At 43.6% G+C, this 24,560-nt stretch overlaps 1 protein-coding gene across 1 annotated transcript in view; it reads left to right on the forward strand.

The window, feature by feature from the left end:
* NPHP4 (nephrocystin 4) overlaps nt 1-24,560 on the forward strand; it is a 1,007,060-nt gene that overhangs the window by 828,882 nt on the left and 153,618 nt on the right. Inside the window, exons 26-27 of the mRNA XM_086921734.1 lie at nt 11,249-11,334; nt 18,534-18,705. Of these exons, the coding sequence (XP_086777860.1) occupies nt 11,249-11,334; nt 18,534-18,705 (258 nt within the window). The remainder of the gene's footprint in view (nt 1-11,248; nt 11,335-18,533; nt 18,706-24,560) is intronic.

Genomic DNA, 24,560 nt, shown 5'->3' on the forward strand with positions numbered 1-24,560 from the left:
TTGGCATAGCATACTTAGGAATGGACTATTCAACCCATTCAGGGTGGGTCTGAAAGAGGACATGTTAACGTTGGACGCAAATGTATTTGCGTCTTCATAGCTGGCACAGGAGGGAAGTTACATGCACTTTAACTCGTACATGGAGACGGTGGGGTACACGATAGGGAACATAACTTGACCAAAAATTTATATTTCCTCAGAAGGGAGGATATTCTTAATTAGCAGATAGAATAGCATGAGCCAAGATTCAGAAAATGAGTGCATGAATTATTCGACAGCTCGCAGCGTTGCACAAAGTGAGGAGTACACAACTTACTGGGTCCGGTCAGGGCCGGCGCAGGATGTGAGGAATGAAACAACACCACGAAGGAGTGGTGGTGAGATTAATACCTCTTAATTCCGCCCAAGGTTACTGAAAAGAGAGGAGTGATGCGCGAGGTTAGGACATGGGTGGCAGTTGTGCACACTATAGTGTGCTGTTGGGGAAATAACTTACTAAGTAGAAAAACGGAATAAGCAGGATTAAATGAGAGCTGAGCCGGCGAACAGCTGAGGTTGTTCTCCCAGTGGCGCATAGAGCCAGGTGTGACAATAACTAAGGGAAGGAAAGTGTATTTAATTGTACAGGACTGCACAGGCATCTGCAAAAATTAACTTGAAGGTGCGTGTAAGTTGATCGCACTTACTGGAGTAACAGGAATGAGTAGCCTGATACTTGACGAGCTGAACAGCAGAGTCTGTTCCTTAGGCACCGCGCTGAGTAGATTACCTAATTAAGGCAGAGTTAAGGATAAGGAAACCTTGACAGTAAGGAGCCTTGGAATTAAAGATTAAAATGCAGAAGATAAAGGATTGCTACTTACTTAATCGTCCGATCACAGGGCAATGAATGACACTGTGCGACACATCTTCCCCCACCTGGATTACCTCACAAAGCCCCCACCTGGATTTCCACACGCGTCTAAGCCACTAGTTCTCTTGTACTGTCTAAACTTGATTATGCCAGTACCCTCCACCACAGATCATCTTTAGCAAATTTGAAAGGCTACAATGGATTCAGAACTCTGCTGCCAGACTATTCTTATATGTAAAGCCACAAGCTCACATTTCCCCTGCCTTGAGGGCCCTACATTAGTTATCGGTTACCAGAAGATCCACTTTGAAGCTGCTTTGTATCACCCACAAAGCAATACATGGAACAGGACAGCTTTTCATCAAAAATAAAATTACCAAATATATTTGACAAAGGAACCTCTGCTGCAGATTGGCACCTCACCATAAAATCCCTCCATACAAGAAAAAAAACATAGATGACACATCTCTCTCTGTTCAAGCAGCCAAACTGTGGAATGTATTGCCCCCAAACATAAGAGCCACAAATAACTATCCTATCTTCAGAAGACTACTCAAGAGTTGGCTCTTTCCTTCATAACAACCGTACTCAAACACAAATGCACATCATACCCCTGTGTATTTAAACATTTAATTTGATTATATGTACGTATCTAGATATGTGTATTTCTTGATATAAATATGTATAATGTGTTTTGTTTTAATTTCTCAATATTCTTTAGGTCTGCTTAACAAATGTACATATTAAATATAAATATGTTATTCTATGCTTAACTTGTATATAGGTCACTGCATAGTTTTGATATAAGTTATTTGATTAGATGCTTATGGTTCTCCCTTTTATTTATCTTTTACAACTTGTAAATATTATCATAATTAGTTTATCTACAATTGCTTCACTATTGAAACATTTCAAGACTATTTTAAAAGAAAATTGTTAAAAAATATACAAATTTACTTAAAGTGCATCAACACTTGTATGTCTGAGTTTATTAAATGCAACTTGAATCTTGATATATTATCTTCCTTATACATGTATACCCCTCTGGGTACTTCTATATTTTTAGGTCGAGCATTTGAGACCTCTTGTAGTATATACTTATATGTGTATGTACTTTGTGGGCTCTGGGGATCAGCCCTAGGACTTGTCTGGTTCGGGACTTTTTTTCCGTCAAACTGCCTCTATTTAACTGTCTTGATCGAAAACAACCAGCATAGTTCAGTAAAATACCAGAATTGCTTTCTGCTGAGGGACTTTATTATTTGTATTTTTCTGTCAATGCCTCTATTTATCTTCATAGAAAACGACCAGCAGAGGTCAGTAAAATACCACAATCACTTTAGCATTCTGTAGATTCCAGACCATAGAAATTGTCTTCCAAGAGCACCTGTAGACAATAATATATTTTTCAAGTCTTGTATTTTCAGTGATATGACCACCGAAGGCCCTGCTTTTATATTAAAAACAGCTTTGGACTATACCATTTCCCGCTAAAAGACAATATTTCACTCCATGTGTTCCCATACCTGGTGTGCCACGAAGTTGGGTGCTTATTTTCCCTCCATGTTAAAAACAGTAGATGTTTCAGCACCCAGGCTAATGTCCTGCATAGCTAATGACATATAAGGTCCCAAAGGGGAGACCAATTGCATTGCAAATGTTTGTTTTACTTTACTACCACTGTAAAAAAATTAAAAGTTGACTCTCTCCAATGCATTACCCTATGTTTCGCCCTATACCTCTTTCAATATATCCTCTACCTCCACTCTCTGACTCATCCCAAATCTCTTTCTATGACTGTGATCTTCAAAATGACCCTTTCTAGACTCTTCTCTCCTCTATCCTCCTTTTATCACCCCAAACCTAATTTTACTACTATGATCCTCCAAACAACCCTTTCTAAATTCTTCCCTCATGTATCCTTTTCCTTTGACTCAACCCAAAACTCATTTTACTACTATGATCTCCCTAATCCATTTCTAGTGACTCTTCCCTCCTCCATCTCTACTTTTACTCACCCCAAACCCCATCTTACTACTATGATCTCCTGAATAAACACTTTCTAGACTCTTCCCTCTTCTATCCATCCATTATCTTTTTTAATCCAACTAACACACTCACCTGTCCACCGCTCAAAATAACTCCTACTTCCCTATATTAATCCTCCACTAATCCTTTTTGGGTTCCGGAGTAGCCTGCATTGTCACTGAAAAGCACTTTGATGCCTCGAAAAGGGGTAGTAAGCACCATACAAATATAGTTACAGTACAAATATGAAAAGGCCTCTCAAGCACATTCTGCACCCCTGTTTCAGCTCTATAAACGCATTATGGTAAATCTGACATACTTGGATGTTTTTCATTTATTGGTGTAAATGGTCACAGATTCAGATTCTGTTCATCAGGACTGGTCATTAGCATTAGTTCACACAGATGGCGCGTTTTGGGCACCAGAGTGAAATGCAGATGTAGAGAGGTTTTTGTGGAATGGGCCATACATAAATAATATACATTTAGATTTGCATGTTCACCAAAAACTAAATGACGTTATGAGTTCCAATAGCAGTGAAGTTTCCTTTCTTAAAAATGGTTTCAGTGTTTGGAAACTCAGTAGACATAAGCAGTTTAGACTTGTCGGCTGGAGCACCTGCGTAACACATGATTCCCAGTGTGGTATGTTGTGTCCAGATGAGAAGCATTGGTTTGTCGTATCTGGAAAGACAAACTCCTCATCTTCGAAAAGGTCAGCGTAATCTGAAACACATCGGTGGTAGCTTATTTTCTCATGGTGAGGGATTTGGCCATGAAGTTTGGAAGGTGGGGGGTGGAGGGTTGTTTCTTTTGGGGCTACGTTTATATGTAAAATACCTGGGCCCTTCTTTCATGGCACATCAGATGTAAATATGTTAGAATGTTACTCAAACGACAACGCCAGTAGTTTCTAAGTTCTGGCTCAAGCATCATATTATAGTAGTGTTTGATAGAATAGGATATTCTTTTATTTATTTAGCTAAGTGAACTTTAGTATTCCGAAATTTCATTTTATTTTCAGTATTAGTACTTCATTTTACAACTGTATGGGGAGAATGCACTATTGTGTGTTTAATGAAAATGGTGTACCAGTTTTACTTGATCTCTCCCCAGTATTAAAAAATATATGCATTCAAAATCAATAAAATCAATTGCACAAAACAAGTTAACTTATTACAAAAGGCAAGCAGGAGGAAAGATTGCTTTTCAAATATCAGGAATGTGTGCCTTTAGAAGTGGCAATATGCAATTAATAAAAACAAGAAAAACATTGAACACTCTTAGAATGTGACATTTGTGGTTCTGCTTCATAAACCTGCTTGGATTGCAAGCATTATTTTCAAAAGGGCAGATTCGTTCACATTTCGACATTAAATACTAATTCAAAATGTGTGCTTTTTCTACAGTTAGAAATTCATTTCCATCTGTTGCCCAGTATTAATATATTACATTTTATTATATATTCGAATTTAAAGATATTATCCGTGTATTTGAAAGGACTTGTATGTTTACATAAACAGTTTGACTTTTTATTACAGGCTTATTCACTCTGTCTCTTGGGAATCATTGTTTTATTAACATCTAAAGCAATTTCTTTCTGTACTCTAGGGGCCTAATTCAAAAAGACTGAGGAGGGAAAGTGAGCAATTTTCTTACCCACTATAAATCCTGCATTTGGAGCAAACCTCTGGCTTTTATATGCTTCATGAAGGACTTCTTGAGTATTCCTAGAAATCTATGGCAGTTGTAGAATTCCAGGATATCCCCCATATGCAACATTTACACATGTGGAACCATTAGGTGGAACTTTCAGCGTATGGTGCATTTGCACATTAACTTGTGTTTTCTTTCCTCAGAGAAAACACGTTCCCTGTTAAATATAGAGATGTTCCCTTTCTTTTGACATCTTTAAAATATATTTACTCCTGCCTCATGCAGAATGCATTTGCAAGCTTTTCCATGGGTCAAACCTGTCTGTAAGGGTTATGCAAATACCCACTAAATTGTAGGTTTGCAGGTTTGGCCTTCACTGGAACGCCAAAAAGCGCAACTTAAATTCTGAATTTCTCTGAATAAGAGTTGTGCGCACATAAGGCCAACTTAGAGATACGAATACCCTTGTGTTTCTTGGCCTGAGTGCTCTCAGCATCCATTTTATTGCATTCCCGCTATGAAGCAGTCGTCGAAAGCATCCTATTGGCGCTGCGGCTGATACCCACAGCCATGTTTATTGCATATTTTAGTATTGACGTCCGAGTATAAGGCAGGCGAAATAAAAAACAAGGCACACCCGGTTAAATGTAATAACATCTAGTTTCCGTGGTGATCATATTAAACTACTGTCATTATTAATTTTGACGTCTGGAGCCTCGTCACAAACCTGTTCTGGCGCAGTGTACAAGCAGAGAGCGGTGAGTCGTGCCTATGTGTTATAGAAAATCACAATATGTACAGTGTATGTACTAACTCTGTAATTCTGTGATTTAGCGCATGCGTTCTGAACATCAAGGCCTGGAAGCATGTGACAGCAATTGATTGATTAATATGGCCCCATAATTAGGGGTAAAATCAGCAATGCAATTCATGCATGGCCCCTGCACTGATCTTACTGTGAAGAGTCCCACCCACAGACTGCACGAATTGAGACAAAAGCTTCTAAAAAGAACACTATTTAGGGAATAAAAGAGTGTTAAGTACTTTCAGCCAGATTCATCATTGTAAAATCGGCTCGCAAAGGGCCAGATTCTGTGAATCTGGCCCTTTGCAAGCGCAATTTTTGCATTTGGGATTCATCCTCCCAAATGCAAAAATCGCAAATTGCGAAATCGCTAAATTGCGAGGAATTGCATTTAAGGAATCTCTATTTGAGATTCCTTAAATGCAATTCATGAACCATTTTTGAATTGCGAAATCGCTATTTTTGGCCGCTATTTACCGTGAAGTCTGACTTCGTGGTAAATAGCGAAAACTTTGAAAAAAGCACTTTAGTGCATTTTTCTAAGTTGTATGTTACACACACACATGTCCTTTTGGACATGTGTGTGAGCAACATCAGTCTACATTTACATTTCAGGGGTGCTACAGGGTGTCCTTTATACACCCTTGCACCCTTGAAATCGCATCCTTATTTGCGATTAGCAAATAGCTAATCGCAAATAAGGAATGACTCCCCATTCATTCCTATGGGCCTCTAGGCCCATAGGAATGCATGGGGAGTCATTCCTTATTTGCGATTAGCAATTTGCTAATCGCAAATAAGGAAGCTGTAGAAATCGCAAATAATATTGCAATTTCTACATGAATCCCGTTTTGCGAGTCATTAATAGCGATTCCTTAATAATCGCTATTAAAGACTCGCAAATCGGGACATTGATGAATCTGGCTGATAGTTCTGAGAATTTTTGTATAAGCATGATCTCCATCCAACCAGTGCATGTCCAGAGTTGTGCAAGCAGCAGAGATCTAATACTGCAGTACAACATGAAGTATGAACCCTTAGCTTAACAGGTTTAGTTTTTACCAGAAAGAGCATCACTCAGTGTGAAAAACAATCACAGAGATTTGGACCCAAGCTCTCCATCATAATGGAGAAGGCATCACCGAGCTTCTAAGCAAGGCTCCAGTACCGCGTTTGGCCACACAACAGCAACACAAATACTAGCTTGTGTCAAATGCACGTTTAGTGTGCTTCCCTTGTCAGCGTGCGCCCACTAGATGCCCTGATTTGTTTGGGGCTGACTTTACCCCTCTGACTTCAGTCATTATTGGGCATGTAATGCCTAGTACTAGCAGCCATGACAGTGATAACACATTATTACACGTTCTTAATTGTTGTCACTCAAGTTAATTAAGTGGTGAACCTGGTAGGAAACCGGGAACTAGTGGGAATCTATATAAACTTACCATGTGCATGAGCCCATTGATAGTTGTAGGTTGGTCCCTCCCATTAATGGCCTTCAACCCAAACCGGAGGTAAATATTTCAGTGAGCAGTTGCACAGGTTTGTTGGAATCAAGTCATGAAATAGAAATCAGTAATAAACTTTTCAAGTAGACTCCATAACAGTTGACCATAGTAATTCTGGAGCATCAAATAATATAGCAAAGCAAAGGAGTCGCAATCCATGCTTGTGTATTGGGCCGATGATTAGTCGTCTACTTGCAATTGTTAGTTTGCGTTGTTTCATTTAGTGGTTAGTTCCACCCTGAACAAGCTTATATCAAGGTGACTGACATTATGGCCATACAAGGCTTTTAGAGACCAGCAGGCGAGCCCAATTTTCCATGAGAGTAAACACCAAAAGCAACAGAGGACACAGTTGGACATACCACCTTCCATACAGTTACACTAAGGAAGCATTCTCCCCGAACTCCATGATTTTCTCTAAACCCAGTGATACTAGGGTAGACAGTGTCGTCTCGGCTTCAAATGACCACAACTATAAAGATAGCCCCAATGTTATTGTACTTTTTTTTGCATTTTTATATAGTGCACTTCAACAAAAGCTGTCAGACCATTACTTACCAAACGTTTTAAGAAGTATAGTAGACAACATGCTAGGTAGGAGCTAACTAGGATGAGAATTATCAGGGGAAGATTTCTAGATAGAGCTTAGACTCCAGGGAGATGGGTCTCGATCTGAACAGGTCGAGTAGTTGTGGAGAAAGTGAAGTAGAAAGGAAAGGAGAACCTAAGAATGGTTAGCGCTAAAATCTGTAGAGGGGTGACAAATAAGAGAAATCAGGCAGAAGGGAGGCTGAGAAGATTATCACAAACAGAAGTCTACCTTAAATATGAGTTGAAAAGGGGGGTTTTGCTTATTTTTCTGAAGATCGTAAGGTTCTCTGAAGTTCTGATCTTGAGTGGGAAGCAGTTCGAAATTTGAGGGGCAGCGCTGAAGAAGACTTACATTTTTATGTCTCCAGGGCATGTTCCGGAGATTTGTTGAGGTGCCTTATAATCAGATGGTGCAACACACGTATTCCGGTATCTGCATATGCATACCTTTGTAGGTAAATCAAGCCTTTTCTGGGAGCCAGTAATTGTCTTTCATCACAGGGGTAATGGAATTATTTTCTGGTGCCAGAAATGAGTTAACAGAGTAGATGATCACCCTAAGGGGAGATGATGTTGCTGTGGAGATTCAGGTGAGCATAGAATTTCCATAGTCAGGCTTCAAGAGTAACAAAACCTCACAATAAGATGAAAGTCATTTGACTGAAAAAGATCCTTAACCTCACAGAGGAAGCCTAACATTGCATCAGTCCAATTTTGGGATTCTTCGCCATTAACTAGATAGCTCAGCTATATACCGTCTAAATTCAAGGCACAGTATTATTAGCTGCACCAGATTCTAAACAAGTGCAGTGCCTCCCGTATAACAGTTCATGCATCTCCAAAAACATTGGGATCCAGCTTCATTCTAGATGTCTCTATGAAAGATATAAGAGAGGACCATACCTGACGCGGCTGGTTATCGTAAAAGAGCTCAGTTACAGCAGCAGAGCTTCAAGTGGTAGGTGAATCCTAGTGAGGTCGTTTTTCAGCCGGTGACCTCTTTGCAGAACCTGGTGGATAGGAAAGCATATATTTGTGAAAGTGCCTGTGTACTAGTGCTGGGCTGAATGATTTGCTGGAGTGAATCGGGAGAAATGTGCCTCTTTGTTCAAAGCACCCACACCCTCTCTAGGGGCCAATTAGAAAATCACCTACATTTCTTGCCTGGACAGAAAAAAGTTTTCTGACTCTGATCTCCTAAGCCTACTTCATGGATATGTGGGATGTCCAAAAGAATTCTTCTTGCCTGCTTGCAGCCAGTCAGACTGTTTTAATGCAAAAACCTTTTGAACCAATCAAAGTAGGTCCATGTTTTAAATCTGTTCCAATTCACTGATATTATCCAGTCATTGTTGTGCAGTTGTAAAATATATTCACATGTAATTTTTTCAGTGGTATATGGACTTCTGCAGAAGTACTCCATGCAGTTTAAATAATTTTGCCTAGCACTGCTCTTTTCCCACAATGCCTTCATCACAAACGTAGGCCTATGAATGTCTCTGTAGTATAATTTACCATCTGTGCAGTATTTTGAAAGATAAGTCTGTGTGTGCTGTAGCAAGAGGGGCTGGGGCAAGGTCAGCATTGTGGCAAAGATATTCTTCTGGTTGGACATCTTTACCAAATTCATCCACATGTATGTCAAGGTGGTGGGTCCCTGAGATAATATATTTGTAGTTACTTGTATTACATTTTTGCTCTTAACAGCATACTCAGTCAAATCATTGTCCATCATATTTTCATAAATGTGAGAGCCAAGCTCCAAAAATGTGTGGTAGTATACTTTTTCATGACACACTCTGTCTTTGTGCATAACACAGCTGCAGATAAGTATCTACCTCCTTCCTGGTCTCGTAAATGACCTGGGTATCCATTTACATCAGGGGAGCAAATAAAAACAGACTCAACTATTCCCTCATATACCCAGTCATACCATGGTTTATCACAGGAGATCCTTGACTCACATGTGTATCCTAACATCACTTTGAATTATAGCAGATACCCTACCACTCTAGATCTCCAGAAGCTTAATTTTTTATGTTGGTAAGGATTAGGTATATAGCAGCAGACTGTTAAGACCCCTGGTTACGTCCAGGTAGCTTTGCACATATTTTCCTGGTATTCTTTCTGTTTTAAAAACAGTTGTTGTTTCTGTAGGCACCCATCCTGGGTGCGTTTTCTTAGGTGAATACTTGGTCACGCCACTCATACTTTGCATTTGAGTTTGTTAAGTGATGGTTCTTCAGGTACTGGTCATACATATTTAACATGGTGAACCGGAACCAATAGCCACAGCAGGAACTCCAGCTGTTGAGCATCTGACAGGACCAGCAGGATAGCAGACGCCTGCACTCCAGCCCCAATTAAAAACAGAGTCATACTCTGGTGTGGATTCTGCATTCTTATATGTACTCAAAGGGGAAGATTTGTTTTGTTGGAGCACTCTGATTTTTTCCACATAGTTATCATGAATTTATGGAAGGTGTAGATGAGTAGACGTCTTCTCCCGATATGAGCATCCTATTGCCATGGATAGCTGTTCCAAGTATTATACAAGAGGTTGTATCCCTATTTTAATTTCTATTAGATAGAATTTTGCTTGTAGATCTTAACATGTGGGTTTTATGATTAAACAAGATGGACTGTGTTGTAATGAATTGAGGCTAGTCCTTCATGAACAAAGTGATCAGATCTTTAGTGTAAAATCAGGTTCTAAGTTGAGGAGTGCTCCATACATATTAGTTTGAAATTTTGCATGGCTTTCTTTTTATTGTTTTCTAGGAAATTATCCTTGTTTTTGTACATTACATTTGGCCAGTAAAGCATGTGTCTTTCACACACCATTTTTTTCCTCATTGGCATACTACATTTTGAAAGAACATATGATCCTTGGGAGTTGTAATTGTGGAATTATTTGTATAAATTACAAACTCCTTTTCAATTGCTTTATTCATAGTTGAACTTTCCCAACTGGGAAATAACAGCAGATTTTCCTGCTGAAAATATGGTTATTGGGTCCTTTTTGATGAACAAGATAATTGGAAAACTATTTAGTTTTATCGTGAGAGAACTGGCTACTTCCTTTAGTGTTATAATGACAGACATTGTTTCTTCCACAGCTTTATTTAATGGCTTGTTTGATTGTACGTCCCATTTGATAACTATAGAATCCTTTACACTGAACTGGAGGTGTAACATTGTTGTTGCATCTCAGAACATTTCCCATTAAGACATATTCCATAGTTGACTCAAGTTGACCTATCGTATCTCAGCTAAGCACCAGGGATTCCATTTAGCCAAAGGTTTGTGCTGTTATTACCCTTCTGTTCCATCACGGATTTTGATAGTCTCATCATTTTACCAGTGTGTGGATATGTTTCCATGGTGAATGCTTCTGAATATTAATGCAGACCTCATGATGGGCAAGGAAAGTTTATGTACCTGTAACACTACCTATGTCACAATGGGAGCAATGTTTTATGTGGACCGCATGCCTTCGTATATTATTCTAAGGTGGCTTGTGAAGTCTCATACCATAAAGGATCCACACAGAAACTTCAGATGTTCAACAAAAGCAGTTTATTTATAAAGCATCTCAGCCATGGACTGCATCAGCCTCTCCACTGGCAGTTGAATCACATCTCATCATTTGTTCTTACTCAACATTCTAATTTGAACCTTCCACATGTAGAACGAATAGGGTGAGCTAAAACTAAAGGAAGATACCACATGAGCCCTTGAATATATAGAAATCCAGATCACTATTGTAAAGAATGCATCCAATAAAATATTTTCTTTCTTCCTTTAGGGTCCAGGAGAACCACAAGATGTATTTTTGAAAGTATCTGCAGGTCCTAGCCCACAGATAAAAAAGTTCTTTGTTACCATCTATACGTAAGTAGAAAAAGCAATTTTTTAATTGTCTGTAAAATTATTTATGGTTTTGATATGAAGCAACCCTCTTTATGAATATTATATTTAAAATGCATATAGCACTTATTCACTCTTCTTTGCTTTATTAGCTGGTATGGTGATATAAATATGTCATTTGAAGGCTGCAGTCTTAAAATGCTGCACTACAGATTTAAGTTCTTCTCTCTTCTGCAAATACTTCCAGCCACAGGTTCCTGTGGTTAGAAGTCACATCTGGTGACAGTCTTGATCTGGAAGATTTCATTGCAACCACGTCTGCGTGCTGACAAGTGGTGTCATTGGCTTCATGAAGCCTTGCGCTGTCCCAGGAAGTGACAACATAGAGCCTTTCTTTCTGTGGCGTTCAATGTGGAACTGGAGTTCCGCTCCCTACTTTGTCAGTTTACCTACACCAAAAGTTGTCTCCCAAAGACAGTGTGATAAGGAAAATATCTCTCTTGGAGACCACAGGCTCCAAACTATGCATCAGCGGCAGGAATCAGATGTCTATCATGGATACACACATCATGGATACCCCTACTGTCTGCATGTGGCGTCTAGGTACAACATCAAAGAATGTAAAAAATGCTCCCACAAGCACCCGAACTCCATCAGGGAGCAGGAAGTGAAAATGCACATCACCAAGTGCAAGAAATGAGGGAAGTTGCACTCAAAGCTGCAGTCCTACTACCACTCCTGTTCTCAGGCTTGTACCTACTTCAGTTCTCATCTTGCTTGAAGTGACCATCCTTGGTAAGTGGAAGACAAAGTTTAGAAACAACCCCCAAATTAACCTGTGCTCAACCCCCTGGTAGCTTGGCACAGAGCTGTCAGGCTTAACTTAGAGGCAATGTGTAAAGTATCTGTGCAACACTTCAAACAGTAACACAGTGAAAGCACGCCACAAAAGAAGCCCAAAGTAGCATTAGAAAAATATTCTGATTTATAATAAATAAAACAAGATCAAAACGACAAAATCCACTTAGTAGAACCAGAGATATTGAAAGTAATGGGCCAACTGTGGATATCTGGTCATGCCAGACTGAGACAAAGTCACAAGTTCAGGCAGACAGCGAAGCAGTGCGGGCCAGCTACAGGGACCCAGTTAGGCCTGCTGAACAAAAATACCTTCAATCCGTGCGTTGCATGGATGTGTGTCAAAGATGTGTTGTGCAGCCAAGGCAATGCATCTGTTCCGTAATGCGGTGAGGCCCTTTTGCGTCCACGTCAAGGATCCTGCGAAGTCCTGTGTAAGGGAAACAACACACAGTTGGGGCAATGTGCCAGTCCCAAAAGTTGCGAGACTGGGATGCAGAGTCCTGCATCATCGCAAGGCTGCCATCGACGAGAGATTCGAGGGCCTGGCCGGCGGTGATTCTGAAGATGATGTGGGTTGCAGCAGCAATGCAAGTCTTTGCAGCAGTTCTAATCCAGATAGCAGAGTCTAGGTGCAGATGCATGGTTGCTGGAAGCCTGTTAAGTCCGTGAGACTTCAGATCAGGAAGGCAGCCAACTTGCCGTTGGAGTCACTCTGGGTCCCGGGTTCAAGAGATACAGATCCAGCCCTTCTCACCCAGGCAAGATTTAGCACAGCAAAGCAGGAGGCCAGCGGAGTGCAGTCCAGCAGAGTGGGAGTCCGACAGCAGCATAGCAGTCCTTCCTGGCAGAGTAGCCACAGGTCCAGAAGTGTACTGAAGTGGTGGTGTCTGGTCCTGGAAGGTAGGAGAAGCTTCTAGAAAGTGGCTTTGACATGCAAAGATTCCTCTGACTCCCCTGCGCTGGCTCCAAGCTGGCTGGAGTGACAATGCAGGGTTATTAGGCCCTTTTCGTGTGGTCAGGACACAGGCCTATTCAGGTGTAAGTGAGGCTGCGTCCAGCTTCTCTCTCCCATCCTGCCAGTGAGGGCCCATCTAGTCACACCTAAGCTCCCAATGTGCGTGGCTGTCTAGGAGGAATACTCAAAGCCCAACTACCAACTACACACAGTCATGTGACCAGAGACAAGATGCAGCCACCAAATGGCTAAGGGAAGAAAACCACAAACACAACAAAATGATGGACAGAGTGCTGAAACTTGTCAAATACTCACCCCCATTGTTCTTTTGCTCACCATGCCAAGCCAGTTCGGGTCCAGCCATATGCAAATCAATCTTGACCCTGTTCCCCATGTGAATAGTCCAGCCTGAAGTGCGAGGTCAAGACCTTCCTAGGCCAGAATCAATAGATTTAACCCAGATCTGTGACTGGCGGGGAATGGTTGACAATGATCAGTATTCCGTCCATCATCATTTTGTGTTGCTAAGGCAAGAAAATGCCAACTTTTTAAAAGTACTAAGAACATTGTATTTGATAGAATGCACTCCTAGTTTAATAATCTAAACAACACTTTGATATGCTCCAGGCAAGGATTTGCATGCAGTGTTGATATGTGTTTTGTCCCTGAACACAACAGTTAGTCAAGAAAATACCAGTGCATGGTTCCACACCAGATTCAAGCTGCACTGTGATGCAGAAATTACAAGAGCTATACTTGCAGTATTGTACAAGTTCAACCAAGTAATCCATGTTTTAACCAAATTTAACCATTATCCTCTGAATGTACACTTTTTCAGTCAAACAGGTGAATTCCAAACTTTAAATGCATGAGAAATACCCATCCAGTCGTCTTTCATCGGCACACAGAATGTGTTCACCTGGGTATTTATACTGCTAACGTCCCAATGCATTTCGGGCATGAATTCCCTTCCTCAGGGGTAGCTAGAGCTAAAAAGAGAGTCAATCAAAGTTAGTAAAGGACCACAATATGCTATGTGAAAACCACCATAGTGCATGCTCGAAAAGGATCAAAAAGAATTATATGTGCTCGAAACCTTCACCACTACGTGCTAAGCTCCAAAGGTTTGTTCAATTTAAACAAAAGAAGAATCCGATTGTGGCTGTGAAATTTTGAACTTTTAGATGTCATGCTGGTACACACAGTGAGATATTTTTCTAGTTTGAGTTCTGCACTTAGTTGTTTACATTTCTTAATCATGACAATGTCGATTTTCTGTAACTTTTTCTTTAAAGTTTTCTTTTATTTAGATTGAACACACCTTTGGAGCTTAGCACGTAGTGGTGTAGGTTTTGAGCACATTTAATTCTTTTTGATTCTTTTCGAGCACGCACCATGGTGGTTTTTCACATATGCATATTGGGGTGTTGATTTGCTGTATTGTTTGTTACCTGTTGTTGGTGGTTTCATAACTCTGGGCACTTTACCACTGCTGATCAGTGCTAAAGTGCATATGCTCTCTATTGAAAATTGTTTTAATGGATTAGTGACTCCATGATTGGCTTATTTGATTTACTTGTCAGACCCTAGTAAAGTGAACCATGTTTGCCCATGGCCTGTAAATCAAATGCTGCTAGTGGGCTTGCAGCACTGATTGTACCACCCACAGAAGCAGCTTGTAAAGTGTGGCTCAGGCCTGCCATTGCAGAGCCTGTGTGCAGTCTGGGACTGCCATGTCGACTTGGCAAGTGCACCCACTTGCCAGTCCCTAAACATTCCTTTTTCTACATGTTAGTCACCCCTAAGGTAGGCCCGAGGTACCCCCATGGGCAGGGTGCATTGTATGTTAAAGGTAGGACATGCCCTGATGTGTGTGGCATGTCCTGATAGAGAATTACAGCCAATTTCATTTTTCACTATTGCAAGCCTACCTGCTCGCATAGGCCAGAATGGGCAATTTGATTATAACATCTTATATCTAACTGACCCAGGGAACAAGATAGAAATTCGAGTTTAGTATGCCTGAACTCAGAATATTAAAATACATCTTTTAGTGTGGGTGAATTTTACATTCTGTGTTTGAAAATGCCACTTTCGGAAAGTAGGTATTTTCTTGCCTAACCATCCAGCATGCCTCTGTTAAGTTTGTGTATTCCATATCTGGTTTGTGAGTGACAGGGGACTGGAGAGGACCTTGCGCCAGCAGTCTGATTAGTCAGGGCTTGGCTGAATAGGGCCTGCATTGAATAGAGACTAGGGGGAGGAGATTTCCCTTCACTAACCTGAGCCCTCATACAGTAGAGAGCAGGGGGAGGAGATTTCTTTTCAGATACCTGGGCCCGGTCTGCTTTCAACAATGCTGTCTCCACCTCCTGCAAGGAAGCTGCACAAAACTGGTTTTGGCTGGGCACAGGCACCCTCTGACTTCAGAGGATAAAGGATTTACTAGTATAAATATTGGGAGCCAGAACTTTAGATCACTACTGGGGATCAAGACAAAACTTTGCCAAGGAGAAGAACCAAGGAAGCTGAAGGAGGAGACTGCCCTGTGCTGTTCTGCTATTTCTGGGGTTGGCCTGCGGTGGTTACTCTATTGCCAAGGAAAGGGGAAAAGGACTTTTGTGAACTTTTCATAATCTTGTGGAAGAATCTCCAAGAACTTGAAGTGTGCTTGCCTCCTGCCTAAAGTCTCAGGGATACAAGACTTCACCACCAGCTTCCCTGAATTATCTTGCTGGGAATTCTACCTGCAGAGAGGTCCCTACTGTTGATGGGCCCTCTGAGAAGACTGCGTGTCGCTGGGACCTGGAAGCGCGATACAAAGAGGAGAAGCGTGTCGCCGCTGCAGCAGTTGCCATCGCATCGCCGGAGAGCGTCCACCGCCGCAGCTGTTCATCTTCGCATCACTGACGAAGTGTGTCACATCCCTGGAGAAGCGTGTCGCCGCCGCAGAGGTCGCTGTCGCATCACTGGAGAAGCGTGTCACAGGGCCGGCCGTGGTTCAGAATTTACCGTGTTTGCTGCATGGCCGTCTGGCGTGCACGCATCACATCCAACGTTGGTGCATCACATCAAAGACAACATTTTGTTGCATCATTCCGGATCATCGCATCGCATCAATGTGCCATCTTGTCGCAGCGACACCGGGCCGCAGCAAGAAACGACGCATCAACTCCCCACAAAGTATAAAAGCGAGCCTCAAGAACCGATGCATCCACTCCCCTGAGTGTAAGGCACATCAACTTCCCTGCGACCCTTTTGTTTGTATTGCGTGACGCATCCCAGGTACTTTGAGAGTAAAGTGTCGCATTTACCACCCACATTGAACTAAGCTATTTTCTGCGATTCTAAAGCCTTATTTTTGATTACAGTAATGTGGATTTTTGTCATTGGGTCTTGTGTTAAGTCGAGTAAAGAATACAGATTTTTCTAAACTGGTGTGATTTCCATTTGTAGTGTCTTCACTGTATGTGTTCACAAATTCTTTACACACTGCCTCTGAGATAAGCCTGTCTGCTCGTGCCAAGCTAGCAAGGGGGTGAGCAGGGGTTATTTTTTTTAAAGTGTAGCCCCTTACCCTGACTAGAAGCAAGGATCCCTATTTGGACAAAGGTACCTACCTCTGCCAACTAGAGACCCCCATTTCCAACAATATCATTATAGACATTACATATTCGATGGAATGCCTTTGAACAGGACTTCTAGCCTCATATGATCTGGTTATAATGTCCATTTGAAGGTCAAGGTCCAAATATTTGCCGAAATGTAATAAAATATGTCCGAGATTGGGGCTACCTCTGTATATACAGGGGAGTGGAAAATACACAATATCTACTTGTCCAAGGCACAGGATGCTTCAGAAATCTACTTGTCCAATAAAAAAATCAATCAATGTGGTCTTTTAGGTGCTGTGTAGTGAGTTTAGAAATGATGGCTGCATTTTCAATATTCTGATAATAGTCTCTTTGATCGTGTTAAGGCTCATGTTATATCAGGATTTGGATTCTAGCAAGGCTCTGACTTTGCCACATTGCTGCTCATCTACATGTAGGGGCTGGAAGTAGGCAGGAGACAGTAGAACCAGGTTTTAAATGCCCTGCAAGTTTGTGCACACAAGCAAATTAACATATCTAGGGAATTCACCAATTTTTATCTGTTTTCACCCTACACTGGGAAAAGTTGGAAGTATATTCTTGACCGGCTAAATTAATACTTTCTGAGTGGGTGAAGAGGGTTGTAGGTAAGGAGAATTTGCAAACTCCGGTTAAATTTAGACATGAGCAAGTACAGTTTCCAGACCCACTTCTGTAAGCTCTTGTAAATTCTTTCAGTTTGTAAATCTGCATTAGTTCTAGGACATATACCTAGATGTGAACTTTTGGGACTTTTTTTTAAGAATTCCACCCTTAATTTATTTTCTCATTGCAAGTAAGTTGTTCTCACTGATTCTCCTTTACTAATCTTCTTTTAATATTAGCATACATCAGCCAGGCTATACTTTATGATGTGTCAGACAAATGGTATCTAAAGTTGCACAATAGTTTAGCAAAAAGTTTTTTTTATTTAAGTTGCAAATTCATGTACATGTTATAGCAAACAATCACCAATCTTGACTCCAAGCTCATAAATGGGTTTGCCTATAATCAGGAAGCACTCTGTAAATATTAAAACAGCCTCAAATTGTTAAATTGCAAACTCATGTACACTCTTTTATACAGGAACCCTGTCAGTAATGAAAGTTGTGCTCACATCACACTACATTTCCCTCTTAAGCGCTTCTCTTAAGAGTAAAGGTGTTGCCATTAATTATTTACATTTAGAGATTTATACAATTTTACATAGAGAATCAGATCTTACTTTAGTTACAGACAATCCTCTTTTTTAGATCCATACTGTGGTACCATAACCTGGAAGCTGAAGGGTTTGTAATACAGGGGTTGGGCCTATTTGTCCAGAAGCCAAAATAAATACGATAACATGTTGACCTTGACTCCAATCAATATGTTATGGACATTGACCAATAGTAATTCCACAACTCAGATATATTCTACTGAAGTTAAAGTAAGCCCTGAAAGTATTTGATTTCCTTGCCAAGCAGCATCTGTGGGCCATTTAATCCACCTGACATTGCATTTTCATTTTCCTGTCTACTGAAGTCTTGCAAAAGATACAGCAGAAATGATCTACATTTGAACAATTACAAATGGTAGTTTGTATGAATTGTGATCATACATGCAAAGATGTAGTCCCCAAACTGACAGCACAGCAACTAAGTAATAGTTTTCAGTGTAACTGACACTATACATGTTTTCATATGTGCAATATTTTAGTTGACAAAACCTGTAATCTGCAGAAAAATAAATTGTGCCCAGCCTTACTTGTCTGATTACTTTATTTTCCAATACAGGGATCCCTGGCTCGCTGCTCCAATTCAGATCTGGCAGTTTTATGTTCATTCCTTGCAGCGTGTCGATATCAGCTGCATCACTGGGCAACTCACCCGCCTTTCTCTGGTTTTACGGGGGACCCAGGCCGTCAGGAAAGTGAAAGCTTTCACTTCACATCCACAGGAACTAAAGGTAAAGTAGCACTTCAGAAAATACAGGCTTTCTTATTTTTTTCTCTCACCATCATTTTTCCTGACTTCCCAAAATTATAACAAACGCATTGTCAGTTGATTACCTGGTATGTTCTTTCTTGCTGAAGTGATAAATTTACTTCTGCACCATTTTCTTTTGTATACTTTTGCATATTCCTCACTTACAATACTCCCCAGGTGCCAGACTGGTTCCGAAAAACCTTTCTCCAAGCAGTGCTCACTTGCGTCGCTAGGTAGTGCTGTGTAGCTCCACGCTGATTCCATACCGACCCAGAAGTGACAGAGCAGAGTGCTATATAAGTGCCAACCCTACATGCTGTCAGTTCCTTTCTTTCTGTGCCTTCCGACATGGAATCGGAGCTCCACTCCCAACATTGTTGGTTTTTCTGACAACTGAATGATTTCAACAGTGTACTAGGGAATAATGTCTCCCCCCCAAAACAACAGGTTTCAAGTCAGGCGACAAATGTAGAAAGCAGATGTTGGTCACAGATCTGCATGGGATGTGTTTTTGGTGTCTGAACTTGGGGTCATGGTTCTGAATAGCGCAATATGTGCACCTTCATGCATCTGAAGGAGATCTTAGACTGGGAGGCGAAGCTGTATGTCGCCAAACACAAGAAGTGGTTTTGGCCTTCGCGTAGGTCTGTCTCAGGCAAGGAATCGGTCCTGATCCTAAGCCTGTTCCAATAACTGCTCAAATTTGTGCTTGAACTCCAGAGATAAGACCAAGACCAAGCACAAGCATAAGAAAGTAAAGCGGGACTCGACCCCAACCCTCCACTCTGACTCCAAAGAAAAGGTGGGAGGGCACATGATGTTAGTCACACCCTTTCAAGATCTCTGGCCACGAAACTGATTCCTCGCCTTATCCCCACATGGCCTGAATTTCCAAGGTCATTGTCAAACCCTACGGTAGATTGAGGCCTTCAAGGAGGCTATGAGGCAAATAGTCTGTGCGCTCCAGACTATTTCTGGTGCACCTTTGGACGACAAGGAATTGCGGGGGCCCATAACCGGGTACAGTCAGCATGTCTATTCCTGGTGCCATCTGTTCCCTGAAACCTATTACAGGGCCTATACTGTCCCTGGTACAGACTTCATCTCCAGCCCTGAGATCCATGGCGGTCCCTGCAACACCATTGCCAATGTTGGCAACACCATCAGCAGTGTTGACACCAGCAGCACTAAATAAGGACTTTGTGCTGATGCCATTGTTGTACGCTACAAAATTGCAAAAGTTCAACCTGTCATGATAGAATCTGACGCCTCTGCCATGTCGCACTTATTAGCAGAGGCACCGTTATCTTTTTGGTCCTGACTTTGCTCCTATGCAAGAGGAGGGGTTACTCCAAGATGTTGATGATGGCCATGATGGGAATGGCTTGATCCCCTTTACTATTTTGATGATGCCTTATATATTCATTTGCAGAAGGCCAGGGAGCGTCACACCTCACCAGAGACAGAGCTTAATTCCCCACATGGGCCTTCTAATGGAAGCGAGTGCCTCATTTGCAGTGGTAGGCAGCTGAAGCATTGCAGCTGCCCTCCATTTAGGCCAAACAATGTCCTTACAGCGAGCTGACAGCCTGTTCGTTTACTTCTGAGTCCTTGCTTCCCTTTACCAAGTCCAACTTTAGTGTGGCTGAAGACTCTGCATTTCTCTGGCACAAGGCATTCTGGGCCTGTTTGCAGAAAGGCAAGCAGGAACTACTGAAAACGTGGGTAGGTTTGCCCCTGTAGACATTCAACCTACTGGTTAGGTGGTGTCCATGAGTCACCACTACCCACCAGGTGGTGGTGGGCATAAATAATGCACTCCTCAGAACATTCTCTGGACCTTTTGAAGAACACACAAAGGACTGCACCTCCTGTTTGATACATGTGAAGGGAATTGAAGGGTTAGACCTGCTCCCACAGGTACTCAGGACAAAGAAGTGGACTCCAAGGATCAGTTGGCTGACCCCATGTGGCTGCAGGGACACAACAAGCTGCAAGAGGCTTTTTTCCTTAAGTGCCCACCAACTTGTAACAACTGGACCTGGGCTGCAACCTGCGGTTGGTCTCTCTCTGACACCCTAAGAGTCTCCGAGTGTCTCCTCTGAGGTCCTAGGGACCTTAGAAGTTTACTCCTGTGGTTGTTTGGGCACTAAAAGGCTGTTTGGAAACTTTTGAGAAGTTTACTTCCAGAGCTTCAGCTGGACTTACTGGAAAAATGTACCTGACTGGCAAAGCCACAGCATCTGATTGGATTTCATCTTCATCCCACTTAAGAGTTCCTAAACCTACAAAAACATGACTAATACCATTCTACAGTTGTAAAATTACCATTTAGAAATCTCTGAAACTGCAGAGCTACAGGTGCACCATCCTGCTTCAGGTACCCGACCTTCGTTTCTAGAGTGGCAGCTATCACATCTGCAGGGGCCTGTACAGGGAGGATTTTTCTTCTAAAAAAATGGCAACATCTATTTCTGCATTAGGACCCAGAAGAAATCTCAAGGTTTTCCTTTAAAAAAAGTGACAAAGTCTCTTTCTGAAGTGGTTCTTTTTGACTTCCATATTTTCACAATTTGTGTATGTGACTTAGGCCCCATCACGGTCCACCTAAAATCGCGCCTAGGTATCGATCTACCACTGCCATAATCTATCATTGGCTATCTGAAAGAAACATGTTAGTTAGATTCCTTACCTTAGAATAACGCTCAGGCGTCAGACTGGATCCGGAAAGTTTTTTTCAGCAATACCCCTGCGCTTCGGTAGGCGTTGTCTGCGGCTCCGCGTCGGTGTCGTGATCGCCGGGAGGACGTCGTCAGAGTACTTAGACGCCGCCCTCGTGCACTGACGGCAGTATTTCTTTTTTCTGCGCCGGCAAGCACAGATCCGGGAAGAGCGTACCCTTAGTCCTTTTTTGACTCACTTTTTGGACAATTTTGTCTATCTTTTTTAAGTCGACTTCGACTTCTGGTGCCAGTAGGGATGCCCGGTTTCAAGCCGTGTGACGCCTGTCACCGACTGATGTCTGTTACCGACCCACACCGCCGGTGTCTCTACTGTCTGGGGGCCGACCACGATGACAAGTCGTGCCCTGACTGCTGGGCCTTGATGTCGAAAGCTAGGTGGGAGCGGTCCCGCAAGCTCCTCGGGATCCGGCAGTCGGCTCCGCGCCGCTCGAGGAGGAAGACGAGGGACTGGTCGCGGAGCCGCAGTCCTCCCAGTACGTCGGGATCAAAGTCCTCGCACTCAGCTAAGTCGAGGCATGGCAAAAAGAAGTTGAAGAGACGACATTGCTCTTCTGACTCCCCTCGCCGGTCGCGCGACTCAGCAGAGGGTTCGGATGGCACCACCCGCGCGGCTCCGCGGGAGCCGCATGAGTCGCATCCGGTCCCACATTCTCCGGTCCCTGGACTCAATGCGACTCTGGGCAAGATTCGAGCTTTCCTCATGGCCATGAGGAGTCTCTTCCCGCAGTCGAAGCCTGCCGGCGTGCCTACGGGCCCCGCGGGTCCGATTAAGGGTCCTGGGCAGATGAGCTAGGGGAGGCCAGTGGTCTAGACACTTCGCCTGACACTGGTTTTATCTCTCCTCCTTCCTTGGCTACGGAGGCGGGAGCTACTTATTCTGTGGTGCTGCGCAGGGCGGCCAAATGCCGCAGAACCAACCTCAATGTGGTCACGGACGTGCATTCCGGCGGAGCAGGGAGACAGAGAGACGGTCAGTCCACATCCGCATCTGCCTCAAAGCCTTCCTAGTCCAACATTCAGGCCCATTCCATGCCAGTAGGAGGCAGAGTTCGCCATCACCTGCTCCACTGCCGTACCATCATTTCGGACAGGTGGGGGCTACTCCATCCCCTTCTAGGCGACCCCTCCAGACATGCCACCGCAGTACCACCGCATGTCGGGGGATTACTTGCAACTTCAACGGGAGGAAGTTACGTCCCACTTGGCCAAGGGGGCCATCGAGCGTTCCTGGCCCAGAAGTGGGACGAGGTTGTTACTCCCACTACTTTTTGGTTCCCAAGAAGGGCAAAGGGGGCCTACGCCCTATCTTGGACCTCAGGTGATTCAACGGCTTCCACCGGAAGGAGAAGTTCCAGATACTGACGTTAGCTCAGGTTTTGGCTGCCCTGGACCCTGGAGACTGAATGGTAGCATTGGACCTGCAGGACGCTTATTTCCGCATTCCCGTCCTGCCGGCCCACTGGGGCTCCCTGCGGTTCACGGTGGGCCACAAGCACTTTCAGTTTACCGTGCCCCCCTTCGGTCTCATCAGTGCCCCTCGGGTGGTCACGAAGGTGATGGCGGTGGTCGCAGCTCAACTGGGCGGATCAGGGGTTCCAGACTTCCCCTATCTTGACGACTGATTGTTGAAGGCGGTTCTCGCCCCAAGCGGTCGTCTCCCACCTCCAGACTACGGCCGACCTCCTGCATTCGCTGGGGTTCTCCATCAACGTGCCGAAGTCACACCTGAGTCCCTCCCAAAAGCTCCTCTTCATCGGAGCGGTTCTGGAGTCGGCACAGTTTTGGGTTTATCCTCCCGAGCAGCGGGTACGGGATATTCAGCCTCTAAGTCCGATCTTTCAGCCTTTATCCCGAGTTTCGGTTCGGTTGACCCTACCGCTACTAGGACTGATGGGCTCCTTCATCCTGTTGGTGCATCATGCCAATGGCGGATGCGGGCTCTGCAGTGGGACCTAAAGTTCCAGTGGGCACAACATCAGGGCAACCTGTCCGACCACGTCCTGATCTCGGAGGGCACTGAGAGACAGTTGCAGTGGTGGCTCACGGATCGCGATTGGGTCAGTGGCAGATCCCTCTCCCTTCCCCAACCAGAGCACACAGTGCTTACCTCCTGGGATGGGGGGGCCACATGGGAGAGGCAGAGATCAGAGGCCTCTGGTCTCCGGCGGAGTCCCGGCTCCATATCAACCTTCTGGAGCTGCGGGCAATCCGACTTGCACCGAACGCATTTTTTTCCCTCTGTCCGGGGAAGTGTAGTGCAGGTGTTCATGGACAACACCACCGCCATGTGGTATTGCAACAAACAGGGCGGGGTGGGGTTGTGGTCCCTTTGTCAGGAGGCTGTACGCCTCTGGATATGGCTGGAACATCGGGGCATCACCCTGGTGGTTCAACACCTGGCAGGTTCTCTGAACGCCAGGGCGGACAAACTCAGCCGTTGGTGCATGATGGATCACGAGTGGCGCCTGAACTCGAACGTGGCGCAAGGTCTCTTTCAGCAGTGGGAAGAGCCTTGGTTACATCTATCCTTCACCAAAGAGAACGCGCAATGTCATCAGTTCTGCGCATTGGAGTTTCCAAGGCGGCACTCGCTCAGAGATGCTTTTCATCGCGAGTGGAGTTGCGGTCTGTTATACGCCTTTCCGCCTATACCACTTCTGCCCAGAGTGCTGAAGAAGATCAGGCGCGACCGGGCCCAAGTCATCCTTCTGGCTCCGGATTGGGCACGAAGATACTGGTATCCCGAGCTACTCAGTCTGTCAATCGATCCCCCCATTCAACTGCCTCTTCAGGAGGAACTTCTGTCGCAGCAGCAGGGGACGGTCCTCCACCCGAACCTGTCCAGCCTCCACCTCCATGCGTGGAGATTGAGCGGCGGCAGTTGATGCCATTTGACTTGCCTCCTGAAGTCTGTGATGTCATTCTGGCAGCCCGGCGTCCCTCCACAAAAATGGTATACGCCTGCAGGTGGAACAGATTTATGGCATGGTGCACAGCAAAGGCTGTGGATCTCCTTTTCGCCCCACTTTCTGAGGTTCTCCTCTTTCTTCTTTCCCTGGCCCAGCAGGGCTATGCTCTGGGCACCATCAAG

The sequence above is a fragment of the Lissotriton vulgaris genome, chromosome 5, assembly GCF_964263255.1.
Source record: "Lissotriton vulgaris chromosome 5, aLisVul1.2, whole genome shotgun sequence".
In the NCBI taxonomy this organism is placed as follows: Eukaryota; Metazoa; Chordata; class Amphibia; order Caudata; family Salamandridae; genus Lissotriton; species Lissotriton vulgaris.